This window comes from Sinocyclocheilus rhinocerous, unplaced genomic scaffold (assembly GCF_001515625.1).
Source record: "Sinocyclocheilus rhinocerous isolate Xijiao unplaced genomic scaffold, SAMN03320098_v1.1 scaffold705, whole genome shotgun sequence".
NCBI classification, from domain to species: Eukaryota; Metazoa; Chordata; class Actinopteri; order Cypriniformes; family Cyprinidae; genus Sinocyclocheilus; species Sinocyclocheilus rhinocerous.
Window position 1 is genome coordinate 1546973 of NW_015630576.1, and position 13307 is coordinate 1560279.

Below are 13307 nucleotides of genomic sequence, written 5' to 3' on the forward strand. Positions count from 1 at the left end.
GTTTATAAAAATTACTTGAATGTCCTAATTGAGCTATGGCCTAATCCTGGTTTAGTCTAAGCCCTGTCTGTGAAACCAGGCCTAAAAATATAGATCCTGGTTTAAACTTATTTTGTTAATAGAAATTACACTAAACTGGATATAACAGAGCAGCATCTTATCCACTCGCTGTCTTGAAAAAGCCCATAGCCTATTTAAAATAATAATAACAACAACAATAATAATAATAATAATATGTCTAGAAATATATCGATAGATAGAGACAGATATATTGAAAACAGAGCTTGTAAAATTTATGTAAATTGCAGCGTTCACCTTCAATTCTCAAATATCATTTGCCCATTTGAATAATCAAAAGCAAATCAGCATCAGCAGCTTCCACAATTAATTAATGCTGCCCTCATGTGGAGCATAAACAGAAAGACTGTAGATAAAGGAAGCAATTTTGTAGATAAGAGAATCACGTCTGCAAATGATGAGATTTGATTCAGAAGTCCAGATTTGTCATAGATCATTTTTTAAATGTATTAATGTTATTCTATTCTATTCTTTGTTGGAGTAGCCTATTTCAATGGAATAGTTTACCCAAATATGAAAATTTGCTGAAATTGTACTCAACTCCAGGCCATCCATGATGTAGATGAGTTTGTTTGTTAATCAGAACAGGTTTGGGGAAATTTAGCATCACATCACTTGCTCACCAATGGATCCTCTGCAGTTACAGCTAAAACATCACAATAATCCACAAGTAATCCACACAACTCCAGTCCAATCAATTAATGGCTTGTAAAGTGAAAAGCTATGTGTTTGTAAGAAACAAATCATTAAGGCATTTTAATAACCATTGCTTCTTTCCAAAATACCAGTCAGTCTATAGTTACTTACATTACTTGTGATGTTTTTTTAGCTGTTTGGACTCTCATTCTGACGGCACCCATTCACCGCAGAGGATCCTCTGATGAACAATTGATGTAATGCTAACTTTCTCCAAATCTGTTATGAAAAAACAAACTCAACTACATCTTGGATGGCCTGTGGGTGAGTAAAAGCAATTTTTCATTCTTGGATAAACTATTCCTTTAACTATAACTTTATTATTGTTATCTATTTCAAGGAACTGTTGCTGCTGCAAGGTAAATCACTCATCACAAAATTTACACAGTGCAACCATCATTTTTCTCTCAGACAACAATAGTTAATTGAGTTACTCATCATGGCATGATACACAATTAATGGGTCAGGCTGCGTGAGTTATACAAAGTTCTCAATCCAGTGAAGTAACGGATCTTGTAATCTATGCACATACATACATCCTGGAAACACATCTCTCCTCCCACACTGTCACTGAGAGTTCATGTAGGACAACATGAAACCAGACACTCCCAACAGCCCTGTCTCTCTGTGTCTGGAGATGGACATCCCACAGAGGGAGACCTAGAAAGAAGAGATGAAATCACAGCAAAAACGAAGGGTCCACAGCACTGTCCAGATGCAAGCAGATACTGGATGAGTTATAGGAGTTTACATCACCCCTATTGTTATGTGATTCACTAAAGGCTTAAGGGATTTACACCAGAGCATGTAGAGTGACAGATGCAGCATTGAACGGGAATAGAGTATAGATTGAAAATCTGAAAGGTGAGTTTCAGACTGAGCTGCAGGTCAGGTTACTGAATTTTCTGTGGCATTATATGCATGCAGATGCAAACGAATAAAATATACATTAATGGATACTTAAAAGTTTTAATGAAGCATTATATAGTTATCCTGAAATTAACATTCTGTCATCCTTTAGTCCCTGGTGGATGAGGAGATCCCCCCTCACAATGTAAAGCGCGTTGAGTCCCTAGAAAAGTGCTATATAAATGTAACACATTATTAATTATTATAATTATTTCATCACCATCATTTTATTCCAAACTCATATTATTATTATTATTTTTTGTCACCAGGGGCAAATGAGGTTTGAGAGCAGATTACCAGTGGATAATGCCTTAAATTCCAGTCCATTCCTCACACAAAGCCTTCGATATATACCTTCAAATCAAATGACTTGGAATATACAGCAGTTTACACTGAAAAAAATATTGCTGTCGAAACAATTTTCACTCAGAAATTTCAGAGTTTCACACAAGTAACACATTGAATTTAACATGAAATTTGGAAGTGTAAAGTCTGAAATGGTATTGTCTTTTTTTTCTTTTTTTTTTTTACACAGTGTACATGATATTGGGCCACTTTTATGGTACATCTATGGTGTGTTTTTCTGTCCTTTTATTAGCTTTATAGTCCCTGGTCACTGTATACTTTTGTTGTATGGGAAAAAAACCAGCACATTCCTCAAAATATCTTGATGAAAAAGTCATACAGGTTTGGAACAATATGAGAATCCGTAAACAATGACAGATTGATGACAGATAGTCATCAGTTTAATATCATAATATCGGTTTATACAAAAAATTAAGCAGCACAACTGTTTTCAACACTGTTAATTAATAAGACATGTCTCTTGAGCAGCAAATCATCATATTAGAATGATTTCTGAAGGATCATGTGACACTGAAGACTGGAGTAATGATGCTGAAAATCCAGCCTTGCCATCACAGAAATAAATTACATTTTAAAATATATTACAATTGAAACCAGTTAGTTTAAATTACAATAATATTTTATTATAATACTGTTTTTAATGTATTTTTAATCAAACAAAGGCAGCCTTGGTGAGCATAAAACACTTCTTTCAAAAACATTTTTAAAATCTTACTGACCCCAAACCTTTGCACGGCAGTGTATATATACACACATAATTGTATTGTTCATATTTTATTTCTTCCTTCTGGGGCAGGAGGTGACCAGGTGGATGCCTCTCCTTTCTTTAAACTAGTGTCTGCTCCAGGCGCCTGAATGACAGACCTCAGGGGTTAAAAAAGCAGTTGCTGTTCATAGCAAAACAAGACATAAGGTGTTTAATAATAATAATAATTCCCTTGATCTCTTGAAACTCACAAAGACAGAATGAGGTCTGTCTGATGAAACTCACAACAAGTAACCAGGGGATAATATAATTATTTCAGTTGTTTTCTTGATCATTCTAGTTGGAAATGAACTAAAAGTGAAGTGTGCAATATTTGAAGTTTATTGTAGATTAATATGCAGAGAGTAACCAGTGGTAGATGGGGAATGTTTGAGAAACCTGTTTAAAAAAAGGTTGTTTTGTTCTCTCCTTTCTTTAAACTAGTGTCTGCTCCAGGCGCCTGAATGACAGACCTCAGGGGTTAAAAAAGCAGTTGCTGTTCATAGCAAAACAAGACATAAGGTGTTTATTCTTAATAATTCCCTTGATCTCTTGAAACTCATAAAGACAGAATGAGGTCTGTCTGATGAAACTCACAACAAGTAACCAGGGGATAATATAATTATTTCAGTTGTTTTCTTGATCATTCTAGTTGGAAATGAACTAAAAGTGAAGTGTGCAATATTTGAAGTTTATTGTAGATTAATATGCAGAGAGTAACCAGTGGTAGATGGGGAATGTTTGAGAAACCTGTTTAAAAAAAGGTTGTTTTGTTTTGTTTGTTGCTAGTAGCGGTGCTGAAGATTTCAGAAAATAACCTTCATTAAACATGTAAACAATGTGCATGAGCCAAATTTGGAGCTCCATTCTCCTCAAAGGTAAACCCAGGAGCTGCCTGATTAACCCAAGATCTTCCTAGAAAAGAGAGCCAAACTTGCTTCGCCAAAACAATTACGAGTTAGATATCTAGTTTAAAACTTTGAGAGCATAATTACAAACTATAAATTATGAATATTGGCTGAATGCATAGCAGTGATGAAGGCAGTTTACTGGTTCTCATCCGTCATGTGCCCATCTCAGGGGTTTGGCTTGTGAACCCGTAAGCTTTCTGTCCTTGTTTGGCGGGTGATGATGGGATGGACCAACCTTGCTGAAGCATTGAGATGGGTATAAAACCTCTCGAAGGTAATTCTCATTCCTATTCCCCATCTCACACCCTCTTGCTCATCATTTTGGTGGAAGAATGGCTCCTAAAAAAGCTGAACCGAAAAAGGAGGCGGCAAAGCCAGCGCCTCCTCCTGAACCAGAAAAACCCAAGGAGCCTCAGTTTGACCCCAAAAGCATTAAGGTAAGTACACTTGCTGTATGGTTCTTTGTTGGTATTGCTATTTTAATAGCTGCCCAGTTTTAGACCATCATGGTGAGCAGACACAAGTGAGTAGACAAAGTAACTTCTTCCCTAAAGTCATCAGGAGGTAAGCTTAAACCTTAAATGTATAGTTCACCCAAAAATGAAAATTCTGTCATTAATTACACTGTAAAAAAAATTCTGTAGTTTTTACAAAATAATTTTGCCAGCTGTGGTTGCCAGAATAATTTTGTAAAAAATACAGAAAAACTAAACACATTTACGGCCAAAAACTGTAAATTTTACAGTATAAAACTAATTTACAAACAAGAAAATTTGAATGTAAACCAGTAAATTCAACAATGCACACTGCTATTAAAATCTGTTTTGTACCTTTAACATACTGACAACCACCATAATAATGCAGGTGGTAAAAGAGAAAGCCACATGAAGAATCAAAGCTCATCACAAGTAGCTTCGCCACAAGCAGAAGTATATACTAATATATAGAAGGTGCACAGAGTCATTCATGCAAACACAAAACACCATCATGGTAACACACATGATACTTAAATAATGCATTAAACTTTCATTAAACAACAGAAGATGTAACATAAAGTCCAAATATACATAACTAATAACAAAAACTATTAAAAAAACATGATTATTTAAACAAAATACTTTCAAATGTGGAGTGTCATGCAGGGAATTCTGGGAATGTCAGTTTACAGTTTTTGACTGTAAATTATACATTGATTTGTTATTTTTACTTCTAAAAACTGTAAAATTAACAGCATTTTACTGTAATATTAGATATTTTACAATTTTTCCCTGTATATAGTACGGGTACTTACTGTTAACCTATTAACATTTTTTTCCCGTAGCTTTTTTACAAAATTTTACAGTTAAAATTACACTTATTTTTTACAGCGTACTCACCCTCATGTCGTTTCAAACCCGTAAGACCTTCGTTTATCTTCGGAACACAAATTAAGATATTTTTGATGGAATCTGAGAGCTGTCTGACCCTGCATAGACAGCAACACAACTGAAATGTTCCCAAGTCCAGAAACGTAGCAAGGAGATCTGTAAAATAATCCATGTGACATCAGGGGTATGTCACATGGATATAAACATCAGATATAAACTCACAAGTGCGAGATAAAAAGTTGCATGCAATTACCCGTTTTATATTTTTATTCTGTGGCAAAAATAAGCTTCAATAGGACTTAGACATCCCACCTTCTGGCTGTGTTGAGTTAAAAACATTTGTATATTGACTGGTCTTTAACCTTGTTATTAAAATATGTGACATTATGTGCCCTGAACAACATGGCTCAAATCAATCAAATAAGGTTAAAAGGTTTCACACAAACTTTAGGCTTTAAAACCCCAGTCTCAGTTGAGTACCTACTCTATGTGAAGACATAAATGTTTCTTCATATTGATTTGAGACCACATATGCAACTTTAACTAACCTGATGGTCAGTGATGGGGTCTGGACAATTGAAGCTCGCCTGAGGTCAGTATAAAAGAGCTTCCATGCAGGTGTCTGCAAGATGCCATATTACAGTTTAACATTCCTGTTCTGTTGTCTGAGTGAGTCTCTCTCTCATGTGGACAGTAAGGATGAGGTTTCACTGTAATTCCCTCTGGTCTTAGAACAGACGTCTGTTATTCTTAGTCTCAATGGGTGAGGAACAGCTGACTTTTGTTGAATGGAAAGCTTCTTTAGAGAACTAAAACATCTGTATTTCCATTGTTGTTGTGCCTATTATACATTGTTTGGACGTTCAAGTTGCTTATAGAAGTTCCATAAAATCTTTTTCCACCCAGATTGAGTTTACAGCTGATCAGATTGAAGGTAAGCATTTGCGAAACCAAGTAGACCTGAATTGACATTTTTTTCATACTTCTTCCTCATTTAATATTACATATCAATATCCTATCCACACAGAATTTAAAGAGGCCTTCATGCTATTCGACAGAACTCCTTCTGGTGAAATGAAGATCACTTACGCCCAGTGTGGTGATGTCATGAGGGCATTGGGTCAGAATCCTACAAATGCAGAGGTGCTCAAAGTACTTGGCAAACCCAAACCTGACGGTGAGAGGAATAAACTGTGCTTGACAGCAGGCTAAACCATGAATACATTTTTAATGTGTCTCTAATATCCATTTTTTCTAGAAATGAACACCAAGTTGATTGACTTCGAAACTTTCCTGCCTATGTTCCAACACGTGTCCAGGTCCAAAGATCAAGGCACTTTTGAGGACTTTGTTGAGGGCCTGCGGGTGTTTGACAAAGAAGGGAACGGCACTGTAATGGGCGCCGAACTTCGCCATGTACTTGCAACATTGGGTGAATACAAAACACTGCTACACAACAGCTCTTACACCATGATACAGTATTGCTAACAAACCCAATGAGTGCTTTGTTAAATTAAGAAGAGATTTATTGGAACATAAGCAGCTTTAAAAAATCTGTGTTTGACTCCTGGATTTACATATTTCCTGTACCTTGAGATTAACGCTGCCAGAAACAAGCACGGACTATCACATGTCGTGCCTGCAGGTGAGAAAATGACAGAATCAGAGGTAGAACAGCTGATGGCAGGACAGGAAGATGGAAACGGCTGTGTCAACTATGAAGGTGTGACCATTTTCCAAATTTGAAAAGCTAAAGCTAATATATTCTATATATTATTCTATCATTTAATCTTGTCCTTTTATCCTTTTCTCCCACAGCGTTTGTTAAACACATCATGGCTGGATAAATGAAAGAGCTCAGATCAGGTGATTATGAATTTTAAATGCAATGATGTTTGATACTGTTTCCAATTAGGATATAGATGGAGAAAGGACGTTCTAATTTAATCTGATTGTCTCACATTTTCCTTTTAGGCACTACACTGTCCTTTGCAGTTATCAACAGTCCTTCAGCCCAGCTCTACGCTCTCTAATGCCCTTGAACTAGTTTTCCTGTATGAGATTTTTATTTTTTTTTTACTTGTGTTGCACAGATTTTCTACAACATCAAACTAAACAATTATTTTGTAATGCGTTGCAAAGAGCAAACTCCCTCGCAAATTGTATGTTAAAATGTCATGCATTTACTTCCAATGCATTTGTTGGTATATTAGGCTACTGAATGCTTGTAACATTACAGATTTTTTCTCATAAACTTATGTCAAGGACTTTTTATGTGTCAGTGCACATCCACAAAGTCTAAAACTCACTGTCAGTTGGTATAAAAATAAACAAACATCAAAATTAAAACGGACCTTGCCTCAACGGCCTCAGTTACCTACTTTATAAGACACAGCTGGAGCAGATTTCTTATAAAAATGGATTACAGCAACAGCTGGAAAGAGAAAAGCCTCTGGATCACCAGTGTCGGTGTGAATTACAGATTTACAGCTCAGACAGGATGAACGACAAGAGGAAATTCACATTACATGTGTAAAACGTTTCTCTTCTAAGAAGGTTTCTTAGATCCTCTAGAGTTGCATTTTGGTTAGTAGTCATTTGGTAAATGCTTTTAAATAAAGTGTTTATGTCATAAATGTGATGTGATATAGATGGAGTAAACCAAAAATATCACATACTGTGACCTATGTGTGATTAATGTAGTTTCCAGAATTTTTATACAACAGATGCTCAGATGTTTGTTTCTTCATGAAGAGGTTTATTTTGCGACAGTGAACGGCTAACTGTTAATTTTCTCACTTTATCCCATGTTAGTACAGAATTAAATATCTAAATATTGATTTGAGCTCAAACTATTTTACCATTTTACCCATATATTATTCTAAAACCACTTAGAAAAAAGTTGTCCATTACACACTTTCAGAAAAAAAGGTACAAAAGCTGTCACTGGGTCGGTACCTCTTTAGAAGATACACATTTGCACCTAAAAACTCCATATTGGTACCTTAATTAGTACATATTAGTATCTAAAAGGTACAAACGTGCACCTTTTGAAAATATACCTCCACAGTGACAGATTTTGTACCTGTTTTTCTGAGAGTGCACTGAATAAAATAATTGCCCTATAGCAACAAGACATTTTAAAGGGGTCATATGATGCGATTTCATTTTTTCCTTTCTCTTTAGAGTGTTACAAGCTCTTGGTGCATAAAGAAGATATGTAAAGTTGCAAAGACTAAAGTCTCAAATCCAAAGAGATATTCTTTATAAAAGTTAAGAGTTAGCCACACCTACCTAAAACTCACTAACACAGATTTAGACAGATTTGTGAACAACACTTGAGAGAAATAGGCCTTTTGTGTACACCAAATACACAAAATAATGTTCTTTTTAGCAGCATCATATGACCCCTTTAACTGCAAGGGACAAAAAGTTATTTTCACTGCAGTCAATGACTGTCACCAGTTGTTTGTATAAAACAATCGGTCACCGGTGTGAAAATAGAGACATGAATTTAGATTCAGTTTCAGTTACCCCAACAAACAGTCTGATATTATACAGTGTGACCAGAATATCTGACCACTGGATGCCATGATTGTCCAATCAGAATCAGGGTAGCCTATTCCAGAGAGGCTAGGTGAATAAAATTACCCACAATTTGTGTATACACACATGGTTACATTACAGACAGCTCATTCTCATGGATTAGTAATAGACATGTGTGGGTCCACAGCTGGCAAGTGTTAATTTACAGACCAGAACAGCTCTCCATTCAAAGGCTATTGTATTTTTTCTGTGTGTCCTTGTGGCTCATGGCAACGGAGATGCTGTCATTTGTCTCCCTTATTGTTAGGCTGTGGGACGCAAGCATCTCCTTTGATTTTTCAACACAATGACTCATAAATAGCACATTAGCTTCAGCTGTGTCCAGCAGGATTGAGAAACGCTGAGGCAGAGTAGGTTATTGTGTTACTGACATGGAGTGGTAAGATGTGCAAAGATCTATCAGCAGCAGTACAAGAAGGGATTCTTCTCAGTTGCAGCCCAAAGCTGCTGGATTACTGTGAAGTTTTTCATGCTAAATATATTTACAGCCAGAAATAAACTGCTACTTCCTGCCTTGTTGCCAGGATACCTTTATATTCACAGTTGGAATAGCAATGTTCAGTTCATTTTGTTTGACTATGGCCTGTATAGTCCCATGTAGTCATAGTGTAACATTCTCTTGAAACAGATTTGCAGCAACACCAAAAACAAGAGGATAGCTACTGAAAAAATGAACTAGTGTTGTCTTACCAATATGTAATATCTTAGGGTGACCATACGTGCCATTTTCCCAGGACGCGTCCTGGGAAAATGGCACGTATGGTCACCCTATAATATCTTGTTCATGTTTTGTTATAGTGGAGACAGGGGCTAGTAGTCACATAGTCTCAGCCTCAGACGTCACGCCCACGGAACGTTGGCTAAAGGTCTGATGCATGTGGCACACAAAAGTGGAAACACTTCAGGAGTTTCGAAGTCGTCATCGGATTGGTTAGATTATACAGGATTTCCGGGAGACGTGTGTGTCGCGTTCTTTAACGTTCCGCCTGGAAACAAAGATGGCCGTGACGCCAAACCCCCTCATGAAAGAAGAAAGCCGTCGTGTTTACAACTGTGACGACGAGCGCTTATCAGGATCAACTAAACACTGGATTTTCAAAAGTATGTGAAATATTTAAAGTTCGCGGCACAGAATCTTTCAAATACGTCCGAGAGTTTTACACACCGGTCTGTTATTGTGGCGACATTTCCACGCCCCGAAACGTGACGCTGAAACGAAACGAACTGTGATTGGTTGTTTGACATGTCGATCAAACGGCCTCATGGGCGGGCTTTGGCCAACGAAAGCTGACATGTATTCGCGAGACTAGTTGTCACAGGTTTTATTTCAGTAAATATTTTTCAGGATATATTTTGTATTGCTCTGGGAAAAAACATGCATTTACCTAAGTTGCGATTAATAAATTTACATAAAATTACATCATTTCAACATACTCAAGTGCTATTATAAAAAAATATATTATAATACTGTTTATTACATTACAATTTTAGAATGTTTTGAGATAAGTGAAGCTAACAATGGCAAGGTGTAACAAATGGATTTTATAAAATGTTATTATGTATTTTTATTTTGAATGTGCATTCATTAATATCAAAAAGTCAGATTTCTACTGAAGAAAAAAATCAACTACCTCAGTCCTGAAGAAGAACAGACAACCAGTCATATTGACAAGGCTGAGACGCCATCTAATGGCCAAAAGTGTTTGTAACAGCCAGACTGCAACAATATCATCATTTGAAATATTAAAGTTTGATGTATAAAAACATATTGAAATAAAGAGGGGTTAAAAATCCAACCCAGGAAGACAAGTCAGTGCAACAAACACTATCAGGCCATTAGCTGTCTCGCATAGAAAACATCTAAAAAAAAATATGCCTACTCATTCATATGTGGGCTAGTTGCTGAGCAACTCCCACCCAAGCCCAACCTCAACCAAGCGCTCTCAGAAGAGCATCTCACACATCTGAAGAACACGAGGACATTGAGAACATCAACAGCATCGCTCTTTTTCATACAGTATTCTAAGATAATCTATAGTATTGTTTTTGCATGTAAGAGTTCAAGATAACTTGCTTAGCAATAGGAAGGAGGAGGAATTTACATTTGATCTAGCAATTTCTCTGTCTTTTGGGATAAAACAGCAGCAGGTTGTGCAGCGGGGAAACAGAGGAGCACAAGGACTCTTACTGTTAATGTGAAGCTGTCCCAGGTGAAGGACTTGGCTTGGTATGTAACTCAGGGGAATATAGCTGAATTTGGTGGGGGGCAGATGGTGCAATGTGTGTGAGTGAGAGCTTGTGTGTATCATGAATGTCTGTTAAGATTAGACTGTGAAAATATATAGGGGTTGATCATAAAATCACACTGTTTTTAAAACAGTAATATATTAGCTTGCTGCGTTGTGCAGTGAATCAGCAAAAATCTGACCCAAATGTCTAAGACTTACTGTAGAACCAGTTCAAAATAACGAGAATGGATGTCATATTTCCAAGTCAAAGTAAAAAATAAAATATTTGAGATTTAGCCTTGGAACAGGTATGGACACCCGTGCATTAAAGTGTTATTTTAGTAGCCTATCATTTACATACTTTATAGTTTTTTCATTTTTTGAATGTAATTGTATTGTTATATTTTATGCTTTTACTTTAATTTTAGTAACATTTTATTTAGTAATTTTGTGTGTTTTCTGTCTTTTTTTAAATGTCTACATATTTTTAATGCATTTTTTTTAGCACTGCAAGTTAAACTAAATGAAAATGAGAAATGATGCTTTGGCAACTAGCTGAAATACATTTATTTTCAAATTGTATTTTATTTGTTAATGTTTATTTTATTCTAAGTAATTTTTTTTATAAATTGTTTTGGTTTTTAATAACAAACCCTTGTAGTCACAGTAGTATTTTTTTATTCAAGTTTCACACAAAAGTTTAAATTAGTAGTCTCTGCCAGGGATTCAGGGGGTTTCTAAGGGGGTCCATGTCTTTTTCTCACACAGTATAAAAAGCTACTTATAGGCCTATATGAAAATACATAGACACCTTTATGCTTAAGGTATCAAAAAGGTTTGTAAACCCTTAGCCTACTTCATTGTTAGAAAGCATCTGCCAAGATCGTAAATGTAAAGGTAATTCCTGATCACAACGCAGACACCCCTAAAATATATAACATAATGTAACACACACAGGATAGCATTCGGTTAGTTGTGAATATCATAGAAATGTCATGTTAGTAGTGCACAGAGCTCACCCTGACATCGTTCTTGATCTCGCTCTCTAGCGCCATCCTCCCTTTGCAGGACGCTGAAGGAACTGGCAGGATTTGTTCACTGCTGACTGCTGCAGTTGGACAGACAATAACTCAGTGTGCCACAGAGGTAAGTCAAACCGGTTTACAAACTCAAAGACTTGTATTTAACAGCAATTCATCATTAATCAAGCACTGATATATGCTCTTAAGCCTTACCACATTTTTTACCCATGCGAACAGTGTATTGGTCTTAAGATGTTAGTGAATCCGACTGTTGGGTGTGTGACTGAGACATAACGGGCCTGATTTTCGTTATAGTTTGATCTAGAAAAGAACGAAAATTCATGTAATTTCTCTGAGATTGCATCGATAAGAAAAACTGCACATAAAACGGATTGCTTTCTTTATGCATTCGCACCAACCGGTAGTTATTTTCATGGACGCACAGTATAGACAATAACCATTTATTTTCATTTAAAGAATATTACATTACATTATGTTTGTCTTTTAGCATGGCATGCAGGAATTTCATGAAATCTCGAGGCAGTGTGGCGACAGACGCATGCAATGCTTCACGCGCACGCGGTTTGCCGCTGTGGAAAAACCTAGAAGTATTGAGACACTGATGATGGAGCATAATGTGGCTCACACCGGTGCGTTAAGTAAGTCTGGATGAAAGGTGCCAGGTTTTTTCCACAGGTCCGTTGTGGTCATAACGAATGACAAATCGATAATCGGGTTTTTATGCGGCTTTTGCGCGTTGCCCTAATCCGCCTGACAGCGATAAACGGACTGGACGCGTCGCTGATCCTCCGGTGTTAAGCGATTTTCGCAGTTTGCTCTCGGTTGAGAATGGTGCTGATGTTGCATGTGGCTGTTTTGCCATGCTTACACAAATCGCTATAGAGTATTAAAGGTCTCCTTCATCTGTAGATTTAAGGTGAGTTTAGAACGCACGTCTTTGAAAGAACCCTCTTTCCCCCCCTAAGCGAACACCGCTTATTGAAGATGCTGACCTTTGTAACACCACATGGGCTTTTGTCTGGGCGACTCTGCAAATAAAACAGTCTATTGAACGAAAATGTGATATCACACAAAAAGACTTTCACTAGCCTAATGGGAAATGGAAGCAACAAGCCCGAATCGGTAACAAATAGGCTAATCAATTTCCCATGTGTTTTTATTGCTTCAGTTTATATGTAATCTGACCGTTAAACTACATAAAACTATTTTTTTCTATTTCTATTTTTTCTGTTTTATGATTTGTATGAGAATACAAGGATGCGTAGACTTAATTCTGCATTTTCAAGGCAGCGGACACACCTTGCTCCCCCGCCCTCCCCGTCTCTCTCTCTCGCTCTCTCTCTCTCTCTCTCTCTCTC

The 13307-nt window shown here is 36.7% G+C and overlaps 2 protein-coding genes across 8 annotated transcripts in view; both read left to right on the forward strand.

Annotated features, from left to right (window-relative positions):
- myl4 (myosin, light chain 4, alkali; atrial, embryonic) overlaps positions 1-6939 on the forward strand; it is a 47317-nt gene extending 40378 nt beyond the window's left edge. Inside the window, exons 2-7 of the mRNA XM_016553137.1 lie at positions 3875-4142; positions 5979-6006; positions 6100-6249; positions 6331-6504; positions 6718-6795; positions 6891-6939. Of these exons, the coding sequence (XP_016408623.1) occupies positions 4038-4142; positions 5979-6006; positions 6100-6249; positions 6331-6504; positions 6718-6795; positions 6891-6919 (564 nt within the window). The 5' untranslated portion in view covers positions 3875-4037 and the 3' untranslated portion in view covers positions 6920-6939. The remainder of the gene's footprint in view (positions 1-3874; positions 4143-5978; positions 6007-6099; positions 6250-6330; positions 6505-6717; positions 6796-6890) is intronic.
- Positions 6940-10646: 3707 nt separating this feature from the next.
- Positions 10647-13307, forward strand: part of LOC107740646 (microtubule-associated protein tau-like) — a 37190-nt gene continuing 34529 nt past the window's right edge. For 5 of the 7 annotated variants that reach the window (XM_016553148.1, XM_016553145.1, XM_016553146.1 and 2 more), the window contains exons 1-2: positions 10647-10905; positions 11956-12052. The gene's annotated coding sequence lies outside the window, so the exon portion shown is untranslated. The remainder of the gene's footprint in view (positions 10906-11955; positions 12053-13307) is intronic. The other 2 variants (XM_016553140.1, XM_016553138.1) reach the window with 2 other exon arrangements.